Source organism: Aspergillus bombycis, assembly GCF_001792695.1.
Source record: "Aspergillus bombycis strain NRRL26010 chromosome Unknown contig00009, whole genome shotgun sequence".
Classification (NCBI taxonomy): Eukaryota; Fungi; Ascomycota; class Eurotiomycetes; order Eurotiales; family Aspergillaceae; genus Aspergillus; species Aspergillus bombycis.
The window spans coordinates 41978-61214 of record NW_019170011.1 but is presented as its reverse complement, the minus strand read 5'-3'; the positions used below and the strand labels follow the sequence as shown (position 1 = coordinate 61214).

General features: G+C 48.8%; 5 protein-coding genes across 5 annotated transcripts; 3 read left to right on the top strand and 2 right to left on the bottom strand.

Annotated features, from left to right (window-relative positions):
* Positions 1 to 3229: 3229 nt before the first annotated feature.
* Positions 3230 to 11489, bottom strand: ABOM_003512 (polyketide synthase; the record flags this gene model as incomplete). The annotated part of the gene is made up of 14 exons (XM_022530642.1): positions 3230 to 4108; positions 4175 to 4655; positions 4705 to 5045; positions 5095 to 5169; positions 5220 to 6359; positions 6409 to 6434; positions 6515 to 6581; positions 6633 to 8785; positions 8857 to 9303; positions 9367 to 9808; positions 9866 to 9978; positions 10037 to 10160; positions 10218 to 10731; positions 10792 to 11489. The coding sequence occupies 14 exons, from the start codon at positions 11487 to 11489 to the stop codon at positions 3230 to 3232; spliced, it is 7500 nt and encodes a 2499-aa protein (XP_022393116.1).
* An 875-nt stretch (positions 11490 to 12364) lies between these two features.
* Positions 12365 to 13189, top strand: ABOM_003511 (sterol desaturase family protein; the record flags this gene model as incomplete). Its single annotated transcript, XM_022530641.1, has 1 exon — positions 12365 to 13189. The coding sequence occupies one exon, from the start codon at positions 12365 to 12367 to the stop codon at positions 13187 to 13189; it is 825 nt and encodes a 274-aa protein (XP_022393115.1).
* Positions 13190 to 13619: 430 nt separating this feature from the next.
* Positions 13620 to 14211, bottom strand: ABOM_003510 (cell wall mannoprotein 1 family protein; the record flags this gene model as incomplete). The annotated part of the gene is made up of 2 exons (XM_022530640.1): positions 13620 to 13808; positions 13867 to 14211. The coding sequence occupies 2 exons, from the start codon at positions 14209 to 14211 to the stop codon at positions 13620 to 13622; spliced, it is 534 nt and encodes a 177-aa protein (XP_022393114.1).
* A 718-nt stretch (positions 14212 to 14929) lies between these two features.
* On the top strand, positions 14930 to 16569 carry ABOM_003509 (flavin-containing monooxygenase; the record flags this gene model as incomplete). The annotated part of the gene is made up of 3 exons (XM_022530639.1): positions 14930 to 15079; positions 15129 to 15172; positions 15228 to 16569. 3 exons carry the CDS (start codon positions 14930 to 14932, stop codon positions 16567 to 16569), a joined length of 1536 nt encoding a protein of 511 aa, XP_022393085.1.
* A 1597-nt stretch (positions 16570 to 18166) lies between these two features.
* ABOM_003508 (alpha/beta hydrolase) lies at positions 18167 to 19237 on the top strand (the record flags this gene model as incomplete). The annotated part of the gene is made up of 1 exon (XM_022530638.1): positions 18167 to 19237. One exon carries the CDS (start codon positions 18167 to 18169, stop codon positions 19235 to 19237), a length of 1071 nt encoding a protein of 356 aa, XP_022393086.1.

Below are 19237 nucleotides of genomic sequence, written 5' to 3'. Positions count from 1 at the left end.
TCGGAGTGGGCCGAAAGAGAGACGGTTGAATGTCTCCCCAAGATAAGTGGATGGAAGTGGGGACTGAATGCGGCTATGCATGGTGACAGGCATGCATATCCAGGAGTGATCGCTATTCTCGTCCTAGTGGGGATATAAGTTCGATTAAATCATCGTTCGTTGAGAGCCATGAGGCTCCGCAGATATGGCCTGATATGCGATATAATGATCACGGTGACCCAGCCCCGAACATTTCGTAGCTTGCGCGTTGCTAATGGGCTGGAGCACTGCTCTTTCGTACTACTAGTAGTCTGGACATACCTAGGGCGAATTGGAGATTTCACAGCGTCCCTAAGAGTTGTAGCTGGGGCTAGTAGAGAGTACACGGGAGTTTATCGGTATCCAAGCCGTTGGCGCAGATATACGGAATACGAACGCTCAGACCTCCAGAGCCAGGGCTCATTCAAATAAGGGAAGGGAGCCTGGCCTGCTGTTCTTGGTCCCAGTAGCTACCATGTGGTTGTGTGATGATGCCGACGTGTGGAATGTGGATGCATACCGTCCTAAGACTAAGTTTCCACGTAAAACGCGTCATCCGCAATTTACCGTAACCAGGCCCATACATCTAGGGGGCCAACCCTGTCTAGGGCTATCTGCAGTCGTGGAGACTATTTCCATTTGTGCAGGATATCTATCTATCCTTTCTTGGTGATAGCTCAGATGACCAAGTATGACTTGCCCAGTCATACTCTCCCTTTTACTTCCTCGCTGCCTCCGGTCTCCCTAATTACGCTGAGAGGCCATTGTGCTCGGCTGTGGAGCATCTGGTCATTTATACATGCAGGAGGGCATCTTCGATATAATGTGCTTATGTATGGCGGAGGTATGTTATGCCTTCTCTCTGTCTCATCTCCAGAAAATCAATCTTCACTGAGACTTTCAAGTAACTGATCTCTGCCCCATCTCTCATGTTAGAGATATCGGCCAAATAATGGAACTGTCCGGCCCAGGGTCATTTACTAAACCGACCTGGCACCAGCCATTCGTCAGCTTCCGTCCACTAATTGCACGGATTTACATATTATTCTCATCCTCCAACGCCTCATACGAGTACTAGCCATTGACAGAATAAACCTAGATATTGGAGGCGTGCATCTCCCGTCAAGATATATTTCTGTCTGTGTATGGGTGTTGCTCGATACCCTTTGCATTCCACGACTTCTCGCCCTTGCAGATGCTGCTAAGTCCCGGCTCTATTATTCCTTCTCATTTACGAAGGTCTGATCTCTACACTTCCTACCGCGCGAAAATGAAGAACCCGCGGCTTAGAATATCTTTGAGCGTTGGTGAGGTCTCTTCAATAGCTTTTGGCGTCGGAGCGATCCTTGCAAGTTGTGATATCTAGCCTTCTATTCTGGCCGTGTCCAACTCTGCAGAGCACCAGTAACCCTGTGTAACTATCCTTATGGTTTCCCAGCCTAGCGGTGGCCACGTCACTGACCCATTATGGGCCTTCCATGCGGTATGTTTCAGTCAGGTAGCACCCCTGCTATCTTCAGACCGCATCCTTTGCGGGGAGAGAGTTCAGACCTGCCCGAATGTGTCTGGAATTAAGGATTGTCAGATGCAGATCATTGTCTTCATTCAATGATCTTTCCAAGCGTACACTATTTTATGCAGGACGAAATGAAATCCTGTGGTGCGGCATCCATCAAACTTCTGCTCAGGGTGATGCAGACGGTCTTGTCACTAATTCCTGGGCAAACATGACCTTATCGGCGCGCATTTTATAATACAAACGCGGGCCACTATTATTCTGGCTCGGCCTCGAAGAATATCAGTGGTGACTCCGGCGTCCGGGGAACTACCACAGTAAGGACGCCAATAGGGGTGAATGTAGCACTTGGAGGAGCAATGAAGCTGTTTCTTATTTGCGTTAGCCGTTTGTTTTCTATATATATTAGGGTTTTTACATTGTATGTCGGCTTAAATAAGATAAGGTTAATGAGGCACTTTTAGCTTCTAAATCTATACTCCGTCCTGGGACCCGACGTATTCTATGTGGATGATGTGACCATTGTGCCTCCAGTTAACCGGGTAGGCGGGCATGTAGATGCAATACACTTGGTAGATATTTATTAATATTGTTGCCTATTCGACAATAATACTAAACATGGCTGACAGCGAAGATTTGGGTGATTAGGAGATGTCGGTACAGGTGGACTTGGGAGAACCACTGGAGTTGTCTAGACAACTGGTCCTCGACTGTCCGCCTAAAATCGCTATTTTTCGTTCGCCCGAAATAATAAAATAAAAATTCAGAGCACTGTTCACCTGCCCCAGCCTGACCCTATGAGCAAATGGGACGAGTTATTTCTACCTTCCATCGTGTGCATGTATGCGGTTCTCTATAGTAGCTATTTCCCAGGAAGAACTAAGGTAGTGCAGGCAGTGCAGATAATCCAGGCAAGTCAAGCCAGTATTATCGTGTTCGATCCTCTAGATAATTTAGGCAGAGTCCAGACGGAATCATAGAGCAAGCGATTTGAGCAATCTAGTCAACGAATGGAATTAGTATACAGTGCAGTGCGTATGTAAATGTCACCTAGATCAGCTTGCAGCGATACTATGATACATTAGGGGCTCACTCGGGGGTTCGTCTTCCACGGCCCTCCAAGTGGCTACCCCCACAAACCCCTCTACAAAGGCATAAGGTTCCACGGATTGTTTAATGGTGGTTTGAATGCCAGAGTAGTATATGCAGGTTCCCAGGAGCTCGGCACATACCAGAATTTATGACAGTCTGGGTCACAAGTTGAAGGAGATTATTAAGTATTTCTTACTTGGCAGTACGAAATGGGCAAATCGACACCTATTACTCTAGGAATACTTCTTGCCATGGTTCTAGACTGTTCAGACTTTCAACGTGTTATATCCATTAAATATTGTACACAGCCTGCAAAACTAAACTCTCCTCGATAAGCTTAGTGATGTGCTACCCTGTATCTAAGCTCTTTACTAAGGGCGCACGGTGTTCTGTAGCAAGCTTAGCTATAATTCCTCGTATTATATTAATCGTCTTGGTTCCAAAGACCCGGTCATCCCAGTACAGTAGATATTTGAAATAGTTGTTCTTGTTTGACGCTCTGCCAGATGTTGCAATACTTGACCAACGTTCGCTGGATAAGGGACTAATTGAGATAGTACTGGAACATGTATACTCTGCCGCGGCTGCCTCCACATGGACATATTATGTAGATTCCTGCTGGTGGGGGAAGTGTTTGGTCTTCAGCTTCTCCACAACCAGCGTTCCTAATCTCCCCACTGTCCCTGCTTTTGAGATTTCTGGGATTGCCACATCGACGTTGAGTCGGCGCCGGGTCCAATTTCTGATCTCAATGGACATCAGCGAGTCGACCTTGATATTCCTAATCTCCTCATCGGTCATATCTTCATTGTTGGATATATATGTTGAGACCAACCGGCCAACTTCTCTCCGTATCCGATTTGCGAATTCAGGGTCATATACCATGGCGGGATTAGCGTCTAGCTCGCCCATGAGCTCCTGAAGGCTATCAGGCTCTTCATCGTTTTCCGATTGTTGAAAAGAGTCATAATTGGTAAGAGCACGCGCACGAGCATCAAGTGTCCTCCAGAAGGGAAGGTCATGGACCTGACTGAATGGCTTTGTTGGACAAAGCCCTATGCCCAGAGTAGCAGACTCGAGGCCTTTCCCATTGGGCAGCTCTGGGTGGGAGCGCACAATGGCCAAGTGCAGGGATTCCATTAGCTCAGATTCCTGTATGAAATGCACCGATAGTGCTCGCAACCTCTGCAGAACATGCGGCATCTGGTTCAGAATACCGACACCCTCCACACAACCAAGATCCAGTACCGAGGCTGGCAAGCCGCTAGTATGGCGGTATTGTACGAAGGAATCTAAGAATGCACTTGCTGCAGCATAGTTTGCCTGGCCTGGGTTACCAACGAGACCAGCCATGGAGCTAAAGACCACAAAAAAGTCCAATGCAACGTTTTGCAATGCGGAGTGCAGGTTCCATGTCCCTTCAACCTTTGTCTTATTCGGTACCATCCACTGATCATGCGACATTTCAAGATACATATGGTCCTATTTAGCATTTCACGCATGAGTTAGCTGTCTGCGCCCACATGTACCAAACGATGGGTGGCTTACGTTGAGGGCCATGGAGAGGTTGATAACACCTGCGATAGGTCTGCTGCAGCTCTCCACTACGCTTTGGACATCTGGAAGACATGTAACATCCCCGCTCACAGTGTGGACATGACAGCCGATGGCTTCCAGCTCCCGAATAAACACTTGATAGTCATCTGAGTGGCCCGCTGAACGGGAAAATATTATCAGACTTCGGGCTCCGTGACAGGCCATCCATCGGGAGACGGCTTGGCCGATCCCACCCAAGCCCCCAACGAGCAGGTAAGATACGTCAGGCTTGAATACTATGTCCTTTTTATCTTGTACCTGTGGGAGATGACCAGGTGACTCGGGCATCCTGATGAGGATTTTACCCATATGTACCCCTTGCTGCATGTATCGAAAGGCGCCGATGATATCACTGGCTTCAAATACAGTTCGCGGTTGAATTGGGCGTATGTGACCTTGGTCGATCATTTCCAGAAACTTGTCGAGTACAGTGCTGATTTATGTTAGTCCAAGGTTAGGCGGCCAGACAGTGGTAGAGGTACTTATGGAACTCATCAGGTTGTTCGTCGAAGAATTGGTTAAGATCCACCCCAAAGAATGACCGATTGGACATGAAAAGATCCATGGAGAGCATGCCATGCCCAAGGAAGTCTCGCTTGCCTAGCTCAAGCATTTTGCCAAAGGGCGCAACGCATTTCCAAGATGTATGAAGGAGATTGCCTCCTAAGGAATTGAGAACTACGTCCACACCCCTATTTCCTGTGCAGCGCATAAGGTCAGGGTGAAAGGAGGCATCTCTTGAGCTGAATATATGATCCCTAGGTATGCCATAAATATCTACAAGGTGCTGCGCTTTATTTTCGTTTCCAACACTGGCGAATATCTGTGAACATATTAGCAATATTTGGCGAAGCACATGGGTGCACACGTACATTTGCCCCCACCATTTGGCAAACTTGAATAGCTGCCAGGCCAACTCCTCCAGTGGCAGAATGTATGAGAACGGACTGTATAATAATTAAAATTAGGCAACACTGGTAGGTAGGAAGGGGCTTACCTGGCCCTCTTTTAGTCTGGCCAGATGTAGCAGAGAATAGATCGCTGTCGCAAACACTGCAGGCATCGTGGCTGCATCTTCTAAGGAAAGACTTTCATGAATCTTCAGACACCTTCCGGCAGGTAACACCCGTCGTGTCTGGAGAGAACCGGGGGCGACGAAGAATACCCTGTCACCATTGCAAATATGTTGGACATCACTTCCTGTTTGGACAACCACGCCACTCCCTTCAATGCCCAGGTCTTCTATCTGCCCGAACACTCCCATTGAGACCATTATGTCTTTGAAGTTCAACGCTGCAAACTTTATGTCGACAATGACTTCATCCTTCCCGACGGTGGGAAGGTCCACAGACTTCCAGTACATGGTATCAAGGACACCGCAGCTGGTCATTGAAAGTTTCCTTGGAGTATCTTCACTCGACATACTACACAGTTCTGTCGCAAGGTTCGTCCAATGGAACCTGGCCACATTTATCTTCCCATCCTGCAAAATATATTCACTATCAGGGACGACATGAGTGTCGTCGTGTCGTTCGACCTGTTTGTAGACCCGGACGATGCTGTCAGATGCCAGTGCGCCGTAGGAGTCGATCTCCAGGGTGTTGAAATTTAACTCTAACTCCTTTCTTAATGTCCGAGCCAATCCAAAAACAAGGCTATAACGAGGGTCGTGGCAAATTGTTTGGCAGGTTGATGTAACCCATAGGATAGTTGCTTCCCGGTTCTCTGCAAAGTATCTCTTGAGACGTTCGTGCTGCTCAGCAGAAATGTCATGCAAGAAGGGTCCAGGTTGGTCTAACAGAAAGACAATCCCTGAGGTAGGAGGACAGGACACCTCATCAAATGCTATCCAGCGCACTGTGTAGCCAGCTGCAGAGAAGCTTTGGGCTACATTGTTCTCCCATTCTCCCACCCCAGCACGGTGTACAATGGTGATATCGGTTGCTTGGGAGGGGTTGAATGGGCTCCGCGACACTATGTTCACCATAGATCGACTAACTCCCTCGTCGTCAAACTCTGCTGCTTCAACACCTGTGAAACCTGCTCTGAGAAGTTCGGTATTCCACCGAGTGGGGGATATGTAGGGCTTGTCAGCACGACCATCTTTCTCACCTATCCACCAACCGGGAAGTATGCCCTAGATATGTTACTAATAAAACGGTTGAGTATATCTGGAGTGTCCCTACCGTTATAAAATCAAATATCGGCAGCGCTTTTATCAGTTAGTGTTGCGTTTGGAATTTGATAGAGTATAATACTTGCCTGACCAGAGCTCTTGAAGGAGTAATCGACCGCCGGGAGTAAGAAGCTTGCGCACATTCTGCAGGGTGGTATGGAGGCACTCTGTTGCATGGAGGACCTAATGGGGGTTGTCAGTCTGTCTTCATTATCTGATATGTGGGATGTGTACATTAGAAGCGACAATAACATCGAATGACCCGCATTCAAAGCCTTGCGAAACCGGGTCTTTGCTTATATCTAGTATGCGATAGTCCATATTTTTCTGGTCCTTGTATTTTTCTTTCGCGTTATGCAGGAATCCCGGAGAGATATCAGAAAATACGTAGGTCCCATACATTGGAACTCCGTCGGGGGAGCGCAGATGATCTAGCAGGACTGTAGTGCTTCCTCCTGTGCCAGCCCCAATCTCCAATATCCTCATTCGGGGGTTGGAGTGCATCAACAAAACCAGTAGCTCCTGGCAACAGGCCCATGACCCTGGTTGGTAATACGCATCCGCTAATCCATCTTGATCCACGAGAACGTGCAGCGGAGATTCCGAACCAACCATAATATCCTCGATATGCGATAAAACTGTGCTAGTCAGGGTAACCAAACCTGGGCCATTCGGGTCCCGCATCTTAGCTTCTTCGGAAAGCTCATCAATGAGGCGCATCCTTTCCCGACTGCTCAGTTGAAGAAATCGCCGTCCATCTGGAGGTGCCGGGGGGACACCGTTTTTAATATCCTCCGCCCATCTAGCAATGTTTTCTTTATATTTATTTAGATGCTCGGTAGCGGGGATCTTGTCCTTGATGCGGTAGTGGGCTTCTGAGATCAAACATAAAACTAGATCTGTATATAGCTTTCCATCCCTTCCCACAGGCCGAAACGAGAGGAGCTCTTTCTGCGGTACGAGGTCCAGGTCTGGTGCCCACCTTGTTCGAGTCACCAGCGGAAAGCCATGTTGCGAAGACTCCCCACTATCAGTGACAGAGAAGAATGCTGCACCCTCAATGGACAATACGGGAGATTGTCCGGACACTAATGTAGCATTTCCTGTCGTAATACTTGTGGATGACTTGCATGCATCAGCCTCCACAGCAAGTTCCCCGTTGCCAGAGCTGACGCAGATACGTTCAAAAAAAGAAGGCACAGACACTTTGTCAAACACACTCACCGTACCCGAACATATTGCCACACTCATAATCTGTAGACATTGGTCAATTATGTTCGGGTGTAGGCTATAGTGACTTTCATGCGAGGTATGATCTTCGATCATTGTGGCTGTTGCCATCTTCCGGGTGGGATCCGATGTTATATCTTGTAGACCCTTGAAACGATCCCCGTATCGTAGTCCATGGGTTGCCATAAGTCGGTACCACGTATCAGAGCATACTCTGCGGTTCAATGGAGACACCTTCTTGGTTTCCCTATCGCTTTCAAAGCTAGCACAGGCGTGTCCCTGGCAATGCCTGACCCAGTCCTCACCGTCATACGCCGAGACCGTGAACTCATACCAGTGTGAATCAAGGAAGTCTGATACCTTAACAGGTCTCAAAGTTGTAACAAGCTCAACCGTTTGACCCTCTGCTAAAAGCAAAGGAGCCTTTAAGAGAATATTTTGGAGAGAATAGCTTTCAGAGCCGTCAATCTGGCGGACCGCCTCTCCTATCATGGCTATGAAACCAGCCGCTGGGAAAACAATCCTTTTCGCTAACTCGTGGTCAAATAACCAGGGAACATCGTCAGGTCGAAGAAGATTTGACCACATAGGTTCCAAGTCACTGGCACCAAACATCCTAGAGCCAAGAAGCTCATGGTGGGGAAATGCACGAAATCTCCACTGATGTACGAGACGACTTTCGTTAAGTAACTTTGCACGATGATCCCATGGATATGGGGGTAGGTTTGTCAACATCTGTCCGTCTTCTACAACACTTTGAAGGTCAACAGCTGGCACACCGTGTGTCCATAGGCATCCCACCGCTTCTATTAAACAGACCTCAGCTTGCCTTTTCCTGGTCAGTGTTGGAACGTAGGTGGCCTTCGACGAGTTGCTTCTCTGCATGATTTGACGGATAGGTCCTGATAAGGCACAATGCGCTCCAATTTCGACAAACACATGTCCTGACTGCTGGTGGGCTTCCAGAATTGCTTCCATAGCCTGGCGGAATAACACAGGGGACTCCAAGTTTTGGCGCCAATACTTTGCCAATAAGTCCTGTGGATCTCTGACCAAGGAACCTGTCACTGTGGACCAGAGGGGCACCATGTCGTTGTGTGTCTGGATGCGCGACTGGGTGGCTTGTTCGTAAAAGGCTCCGACCTCCTCCATATGATCTAAGAGGACACCAATTAGCAATTAGATGCATCTACGAGGCTGGACACGTTCATCGCTTCAATATACTGACCGGAATGATAGGCCTTGTCGACCCGCAACCGCCGACCAAATGTGTCTGGATTGTCAGATTGAATCTTCTCAATCACATCACCAATCTTATCGCTATCCCCAGATATTGTGGTACTTTGGGCACTATTCTCACAAGCTATCACCACACCTTCCACGAGGTATTGCTTGATATCTTCTGCCATGAGGCCGATAGCTGCCATGGCCCCTCTTCGTGCTCTTTTCACTGCCTGCCCTCGATAATATGCCACTATTATTGCCGATTCAAGTGAGATTGCCCCGGCAGCATAGGCGGCCGCAATCTCGCCACTTGAGTGGCCTAATACCGCGTCAGGCTTTGCACCCCAACGTGCAAGAAGATTGACAATTCCAATCTGAACTGCAGTACAAAGTGTTTGGGAGAGCTCTGCTTCATGTATTCTGCAGGAGTCCTCGTCTGCGACAAGCTCGTCTGGGCCAGCATCATCAGTAGGCGAAAGCTTCTAATCCTCAGTACCTATGGATAAAATCTTACCTTCGATACTCCAGTCCGGAGGTTGTTCCAAGGCTTGGATCACCTTATCCATCCTTTGTATATCTTCCTTAAACAAGGGAAAACATTCCAGCAGGCCTTTGCCCATCGTAGGCCATTGAGCGCCTTGCCCAGTGAACACGAATGTCAACAGCGTGGTCTCGAACCGACGTCCCTTCCGTTCGCTGTTGGAAATGGTGCCATCTACCCCGCCAATAAGAAAAGTGCGGTGTTCTAGATGCTCCCGTTTCATGGCGAGGGTATACGCCAGATCTCGGAATGCTGGAGCGGTTCGCTCAACATATTCGGTCAAGTTGTTCACGCATTGTGTTAACGCAGTTGGACTTGCAGCAGATACCAGGAAAAGAAAAGGCGCCGGGCTTTCGTTCTGAGATGGTTTACGGTCTGGCACCAGCCCGTATGATACAGCAGAATCCAGGATTGCCTACATATTCAATTAACGCAAGCTGACCCTGCGGGCAAGATCCCTAGTATAACTCACATGTGCATTGGATCCACCGATTCCAAAACAGTTAACGCTTACTCTGGGTTGCCTGTCATGTGGCCAAGGGGTTGGCTCGAGCGGCACTTTAAGCATGGCTTCCTTGAATGGTACTAAATCAAAGAGTCAATCTGTGAGACGCTGGCTGGAGGCAAGGCAATGGAAGCTCACCCTTAGGATTCGGTTCCTTAAAATGGATGTTAGGCGGTATCACGTTCTTTTCGAGGGCTAACACAGCTTTGATGATTCCTGTGATGCCCGAAGCACCCTCTGAGTGACCAAAGTTTGGCTTTGCCTAGGATGTTTCAGCAACTGCTTGACTACGGCTACGAGTTGAGAAACATGTACTGACCGCCCCGATATAGACACCTTTCTCCTTGAAAAGATCTGCAACAACCGACAGTTCTGCTGTATCACCAACCACGGTTCCAGATCCGTGACACTCGAAAAAGGCTGTATCGGTGATATTACTGATCCCTGCCCTTTGATAGGCCTTCCTAATCAACTGCTTTTGGGTTGGTGCTCCAGGGGTCGTGATACCCACAGTCTTACCATCGCAGTTCGTTGCAGATGAGCGGATGACGGCTCGTACTCGGTCACCAGCTGCCACAGCGTCTTTCAATGGCTTTAAATAAACCGCATTGATTGCCTCACCGCGTCCATAGCCATCCGCCCCAGCATCAAACGTTTTACAGATCCCGTCGGGGGAGAGGACCATGTTCTCGGACATAGTCGTGGTCATCGTGGGGCTCAAGATTAAACTGGTGCCCGCAACGATCGCCGAGGAACAATCGCCGGTACTGATAGCGCGGCATGCTTCGTGTAGCCCTACCAGTGACGATGAGCAGCCCGTCTGAACGGTCATACTGAGTAATAGCAACTTAGTTTAAACCCAGCGAACTCCGTCTTCTCTGGTCTTCTCTCACCTTGGCCCTGTAAGGTCATATTCATATGAGATACGGTTTGCCAGAGCATAGTCCCCAGCCCCTAAAGCATGTAGTCGGTCAGTATATTGTATATTCTTGGCGCATAGATCCATCCAGTCCTCCCCGAACACTCCAACCCAGCACCCAATATCCTTGCCTCTCCAGTCTACCTGGCCTGCATTCTCCATGCACTCCCACACAACCTCAAGCAGAAGTCTCTGCTGAGGATCAAGCCGACTTGCTTCGTAGTTGGTTATGCCGAAGAAGCCAGTATCGAACTCCGTAGGATCTTCCTGCAGAAAGTACCCTTTCTTCGTTCGAACAGCATTCGGCTTCGCCTGCTGATAGAAGGCATCAACATTGTATCGGGATTCTGGGACCCTGGTCACAGCGTCTTGCTTGTTCATCAAGAATTCCCAAAACTGATCCTCCGACCGCACTCCGCCTGGCAATCTCATTGCCATGCCTACCACGGCGATCGGCTCGCAGGGCTTAGTATCCCGACAGAGGCTTCTCTCTATCTTGGTCGCATTATTTGTACTTTCCAAAGTTTTGGGCTGCTGGGCAGCCCCGAGGTCCTTCATCACGCTGCTAAAATGCGCGTCAAGCTTCAAATTCCATGAGTCTTTGCTTCCTGTGTTCAGAGATGTTAAATGCGAACTTACAACGCTCTCGGGCCTTAACTCAGGGGCCGGCATATTGGCAGATGTTTCCGACATACTAAGGGAGATGAGATTACTCTTGTCACCGGAGGACAGAAGTAGGAAGCTATGATGCTTGGTTTTAGACAAATACCAGCAGCGAGCCGCAGAATGAGCCACTTGCACCATACAGTCATTCCGGGCTATGTGTTATATTTCGGAGCTGCTTCATGACAGCAAGCATGGGTACACCGCCATTCCTTGACAAGGCGGAAATCCACTGTGACCTGTGGGAAGAATACCAGACGTACATATCACATTGCGGAGGTGCCATTGTAGATCCCAAACTATGCTAGTGTAAACTTGGTATTTCTGCCTGTGATGCTTTTCCCTGTCAGACAGATTTCAAAACTACATAGTCAGAAAGCCCGATTGGTTTGGACAGCTGGAGCCAGGGGTATTCTACTGGATTTAGGCCAAATCATTATCCAAGGTGTAACAGCTGGGGCGACCGGCCCGGCTCGTCCTGGACGTATTTTAGTGAGCAGCTAAAATGGAATTGATTGACGTGTCAAACCACTAAGGTGGGTAACATTCTTCACAATCCTACATGTGACATATACTAAACCCCTCGTACAGAAGCAATTCGACAGGGAAATTCTTCCAAACGCAGCTAGCCAAGAGATGGAATTAGTGGAGAAGCTGAAAATGTCCAGGCTTGCATAAAACTGTGGATATATTGACATTTTGCTCATCTGGTGAAGAATTTGCGCAGAAGATCATCGGGCAGCATAAGGGCTATATGAGGGAAGGATCTACAAAATATGGCACGGACTCTCCTTGTTGCTTGGTTGCTTGAAGTCCTCCTTTCTCAACCCCTTGACTACATTAAAACGTTGTATGTTATCGACAGGACCGCACTATGCACCATCATGGCTCTTCTTCTTGCGGATTCTGTTGACTACATCAATATCGCATGGGCCGAGCTGGTAAAGAAGCACTCTCCTCAACAAATTGAACTCCTGGGAACCTTCTTCACGCAGATCTCGGTGTTTTGGTCTCTATCCCTGTTGTTTCTATTACTAGATTTATTCGGCCCGTTGCATGTTCAGCGAAACAAAATACAAAGCTCCTCCCGGCAACCTGATCGAAGACTTCTCTGGAAAGCCATCCTCGTTGCAGCACTAAACCAGGCATTCGCGACAACACTACATCTCGGGCAGATTTTCATTGTCCGTCCACTGGTTCCCCAGCTTACCGGTTTACGGGTGGACCCATGGCTGCCATCGGCGGCTGAGATAATGCACGGCATCCTTTGGTGCACACTGGGTCGCGAAGCTCTCTTCTACTATGGCCACCGTGCCTTGCATTGGCCCTGGCTCTACCGGCGTTTCCATAAGCAGCACCATCTGTTTACCACCCCCGTGGCTGTGGCTTCGCTGTATTGTCACCCCGTTGAACATGTTGTTTCCAATATATTACCTGTCGCCATTCCCGCACACTTGCTGAGGATTCATGTCGTGACATTCTGGCTGTTCGCTTGCGGGGTTAGCGCCCAAGCGTCCTGGGCGCACTGTGGGTATCGCTTCTTCGACTTCAGCTTCATGGGTTGGAAACCAGAGATTCATGACTTACATCACGAGAAGCTCAATGTCAACTATGGACTGATAGGTATATTGGACGCAATCCATGGAACAAGAGCCACTCGGCGGCGGTATGTATCTACGGGGACTTCAGAAAGGGTCAAGATCTGTTAGTTATGATACAGTGGGCAATGGCAAAGCCTGGGATAAGTTAAGAATAGTAGAGCTCGCGAGTCTGGACGAGTATAGCTGAAAATATCAGAACGCGCTGGGCATCAACTTGGAACAGCTAGACATAAACACCACACGTTACGGGTTACGAAAGATGAATCATCACCAACCCCGGAGCAAAGGTATTTCGGGAGTACTAGACAGCTTTTCTCAGCCGATGTGTTTTACAGCTCCTTGGAGCACAATCCCTGCTCATCGATACATAACTTAGCAGCGCAGATGCTATCCCGGTGGTGTATCATCTTGAATAGTCATTCATATTTGGTTACCGAAATACTAACACAAGAATCGGCACCCTAGAGGCCCTGATTCAACCACGATTTTTTACATCAACGCCCCCCACCCCTTCCCAAAATTAGGCGGACGATTGATGTCACAGAAACAGCGAGAGTGCGGTATCAAATGAGTTTGCAAGGCTATCGATGGGGCCCTGGATACTTGTATGATTGTCTACAGGTATCTTCGCCTTCGACGCCTTCTCATACGCGGTCCTGTCAGCGGCAAAGTTTCGCAAAAGCCCGGTTGCGAACATGCGAACGCCTAGAGAGTCTATGGAATTGATCTAATACGCAGAGACCAATGTTAGTCACAGTGGGGTATATGGATATTCTGAAGCCTACCTTTGCCGGAACAGCGTTCAGGGCATCATCGATTGACTGCCGGACTGCGTGGTAGTTCTCCACAATGTTGGGTACATCGTCCTGCGACAGCGGCTCAGCGTCCTCAAAAGATTTTCTGGAGACCTCAGCTGCTTTTGAGACCTCGTATACGTCACGAGCGAGTAATAGAGCCTTAATGAAACTGCCATCGAAGTCGTCAAGTGACTGTCGTACGATATGTGTCTTTAGACTCAGGTCCTGCATCCCTTGGACGATCGTAGCTGCATCCTTAGCTTCCAAGAGGGAGCCAAGATGTCCCATCATCCCCAAGAATATAATCAGTGTCACGTAAAATCCTTGTAACATCTTTGCGCGCAATCTCTCGATTCGTGTCAAGCTGACAGCGCGACGAAGTGTGTGGAATGGTTCCAGTATTTAACGTCCTACTCCTGAAAGCTGGGTATGTAACTTCAAAATGGTCGCGAGAATGTGGGTCAAGACATGTTAAAATCCTCCTATTCATGCCGCTTCCGTACGTAAAGGCTAATAAACGGTAGAATTAATGGACCTGCGGCAATGAGTAGCGCATGGGGCGGGTAGTCACTAGGAGACTGCCCTAGCCCTGGCTTGTTTCGTTGATCAAAGACATCCAAACCGAATAGCTTCACCATAGTCATCTGGGTATGGTCATACATTAGTGATTCTGGGCTGGAAAAACGACAGCATCTGTCTCCACCAGAAGCATTACGGAACCGTTGTTTCTAAATTATTTGGCACCCCTTACATATTTCATGACCCCCTCCCTTGCAAATCCTCCCCATATGAAGCGCGTTCCAGTCGACATACAAATGATCTTCCTACTTACTACAAAATACGGAGTAAAGGGGTGCCTGGCTCCAGCTCAACGAATCACTCAATGCCAATCGGTACAATTTGGACTTGTCACCTGCATCAATTTGGACGCCAGTAGGCTTGGCGGTATTGACTTGGTAAAGCCATGTAAGACCGATCCTGCTGGTTTTTATGCGACAACAACAACAACAGCGTAGTCTTGGAATATCACCACACCTCAAAAAGCGATGAAATGGCTCCTAAAGACACACACAGCCGTTCAGATTACTTCCCAGTAGTCATTATCGGCGCCGGTCTATCTGGGATTGCGGCAGGGTGCCAACTGAAAACAAAACTTGGCCTGAGCCAGTTTCGTATATATGACCGGAACGAAGGAGTTGGAGTGCGTTTCCAGCCTCACTGTCTGCAGGCGACTACTGACATTATCACAGGGCACATGGTGGGTTCATCGGTATCCAGGTGTAGCGTGCGATGTGTCAGTACACGAGCCTCCCCTATATTCCACGACTACTATTTACAGTCTCTCCTAGCCCTGCAAGCCTGTACTCTTACTCCTTTGCCCAAAATCCTTCATGGTCAACTCTGAAGCCTTCTGGGGAAGAGATTGCGACATATATACGAGCTACCTCTGAGAAATTCGGGCTTTGCCCGCATATTCAGCTCAACACGGAGGTTAGCAGTCTGATATGGGACGAGCAAAATGAAGAATGGGAGGTATCCATCCATCAGACACCACCGGCCAAAGAGGAGCCAGCAGGTTTCCCTGCACCCAGATACAAGCGCTCTGTGCGAGCAAAGATAGTCATCAGTGCTACAGGAAAGTTTGCCGTCCCTCGAACAGATTCAGCACACGTTCAAGGGATCGAACACTTCAGGGGAGACGTTTTACACACTGCACGATGGGATGCCAATGTCAACCTCGAGGATAAAGATGTTATAGTCATCGGTGCTGGTTGCAGTGCAGCACAATTGGTTCCAGCCCTTCTGAGTCAGTATAACGTTCGCTCAGTCACACAGCTGGTGCGAACAGCTCCTTGGGTATCTCCAAACCTTCTTTCATCCAGGCAGCTGCGCGCATGGGAAGCATACATGCCCTGGTTAAACCGGAATATCCCTGGCTTGGCACAGATTGTTCGTATGGTTATGTTTTTAATCGCTGAACTTACCTTCTTTCGAATATTCAAGGCGGGACAACAGTATGGTCGAAAGAGGTATGAAGAAAAGCTCCGGGTTTATATGGAACGCAGCATCCCCAGGGGATGCCACAAAATACTTACTCCCCCTTATGAGCTTGGGTGCAAAAGACTCGTCCATGATGCTGGGTGGTTTCAGAGCCTCTGGGATCCTAGATTGCATATCACAGATCTTCGGCTGGATAGGGTTGAAAAAAGGGCGGTAATACTAAGAGGTCGAGGGGAGGATTATCAGGTTGCACACTCACACGAAAGCAAAGTAACAGCGGATGTGATTATCATGGCAACAGGATACGATACCTCAACATTACTGCACAACATTGATGTCATCGGCAGTGGAGGTGCTGCGCTGTATGACTACTGGACAACTGGGGGACTCCAGGCATACCAGGGGCTAGCGGTTCCTGGATTTAAAAACCTCTTTCTCCTACTAGGGCCTAACTCATCGAGTGGTCATACTAGCGTTATGATTGGCGTGGAGAACTCCATCCATTATATTTTGAAACTTATCAAGCCAATTCTTGAACTTGACGTGAGCTCCTGGGATATCAAGGCAAAGTCAAACAGAGTATGGACAGAGAATGTCCAGAGAGCATCCCAGGAGAGTGTGTGGGTAACCGGCGGATGCCACAGTTGGTATGTGGACGATAAAGGATGGAATAGTGCTGTATATCCGTGAGTACACACCTCAACGGTTGACCCTATTATAGCCTTTCTTAACCAGACCACAGATATTCCATGATCTATAATACTTACCGCGCTATGTTTCCTGAGTGGGCTGACTGGATACCGCGGTATACAAGCAAAGGCATCAGGAAACACCATCAAACAAGGATGCTTAGATTCAGTATCTACACTTCTGTACTTCTATTCTTTCTTGCATTAACAGAATTGTACAAGCGGGTGAACTAGGATAGGTGTTCTATTGTGTCATTTTTTGTAGTCGAAGAGCCTACAACCATGATTCAGGATAGTACCCCCTTATCGTCGAACAACCGTTCGGCGGCACATTGTCCTCGGTGATTATATCCAAAATCAGAGGCAGACGAGGCATTTGGTACTTCATAACATGCGCACTGTAAGATTCTCTCGAGTCTGGGTTGAAGCGATGATATGCAGTTCTACAGATGCAAGGACTCCATAGAGGAGGACATTGTCCGTTTGGAAGCAAAGTTCAGGGATGTCGACACGGCACGAATCCCGCACGGAACGTTGCCGGGATAGAATGTACCATTTGGAAACAGGGAAATGATGAAGAACCTTGAAGCCGACTACGTGTGATGTACAGTTGAAGAGGCTTGTCACGCTGGTTGGTGTGGATGTAGAGATTGAGGGGATGACAGAGGTGACGGAGTCGCATTCAACTCCACGCTGGACATAATGCCGCAGGAGCACCTTTGCTCATTTGCACTAGATCTACTACCACTTATATACACGTTATGGCTTCTGATGACTGAGTAGAATTCCTAAAGTCACTTTCAACGGAGATATGTTGGAAAAATGGCGGATAAGGATATCATGTACACTTCCTACTGTCTGTATATATTCTAACCATGTTGATAGAGACATTGTACATCCATGAAGCATGCCACACGATCTATAGATCATCCAGAGGTATGATTTAGTCTAATATAAGCAGCTTAGCGTAACTGTAAAAAGTCATTTCGATGTGTATTATGTAAAGGTATTTTTTTTTTAAAAAAAAGAATAAGAATCCAAAGATCGTATAATGATAATTATTTATAAATCGATATTAACGTTCATCCTGAGAGTTGAACCCGGAAACACGGCTTTAGCCGTCACTAGAGCTACCCGGGTAAGGCGTTGATGACTATACCCAACCGAGTCTAGACTCAGGAGGGATTCGGGTTGAACTGAACACACTCGAAGGTTGGCGATGTGGGGATAACTACCTCGGGTTTGTTATGATATTGTAACATAATTGTCGGGCTTTCCAGGTGACTCGTAAAATGTGAGTCACCACCAGGATTAACTACAGATGCAGAACTTCTCCTGAATTTTGACAGCGGAACGTCGGGATTATTCCCTGACGTGATAACATCGCGGCGGCTCTGCCGCCTGGCGACTGACTGCCTCCAGTGAGGCAATTGGTTGCCTCGGGTTTCATCATCTTTCACCTACTAGTGCGTACGGAGATCCTGTCACTGATCCGAATTCTCTCTTCATAAGGCTTAGTGCCTAGCCTGTTCGATTGAGCACTCCCTTGCTATACACCCGCCTGCCCCTTTCCACAACACCTCGGCAAGGTCTCAACCATGAACATCATCCCATCCGTCCGTTGCGTTTCAGTTAGCAATTGCAGCTTCGTCTCGGCGGGACCAAGGCATACGACGCAGTTCGTGAATCATGGCGTACGTCTCTGGCGACTGCCAACTGCTCGCTGTCACAGCTCTGCGGCGTCAATTCCGTCCGAGAAGCACATCAATCGATGCGAGGGTGAATCACTCACGCTTGCAGATGGCCGCACGCTCGGCTTCCATCTTTACGGCGCCCCTGATGGCATCCCCGTATTCTACCTCCACGGTGTTGTCGACACGGGTGTTACCCTCCAAGGCAAAGAGGATTCCCTAGCCAAAGAGTTGGGCATTCGATGGATCGCTGCCGATCGCCCTGGGGTGGGCAAAAGCACTTTCCAGGCCGGACGATCCATCATGGGCTACCCCGACGATATCCGGCAACTAGTCAACCACCTGGGCTTGGAAAGATATTACCTTTTCGGCGTCAGCGGCGGCTCAGCGTACACACTCGCGTGCGCTAAGATGCTGCCGCGAGAACAAGTGCGCGGTGTGGGCATCTGCGCAGGCGTCGCTCCCTGGCACGCCGGTCGCCGAGGTCAGACCCTCAAGATCATTTCCCAGATGTACTTGATGAAGTACTGGCCGCAGCGCTTACTGCGGAATACGCGCGACATCTATGTGCCGCTGGCCCGCGACCCAGACCAGACGGCCATGGCGAACCGCTTTCGCCGGGACTTGCTCCCATACATGGATGCCACGCAGGCCGACGCCTACATGGACACAGATGCTATGCAGAGCGCCGTACGCGTCTACAGGCAGTACTATGCCCAGGGTATCGATGCTCACGTCGCAGACATGCGCATCCTGACGCGACCCTGGGGCTTCCGCATTGAGGACGTTGCTTATGAGGGCGTGAAGCTTTGGTATGGCGGCGCTGACGTCAACACACCACCGCATATGGGCTTGCACCTTGCCCGCCGTTTACCCAAGAGCGTCTATAAGGAATATGCGGGTGAAGACCATGGATCGTTGCTCGCTGGTGGGCATTTACGGGGGATATTGAGTGATCTGCTGGTAGGGTCGGTATGA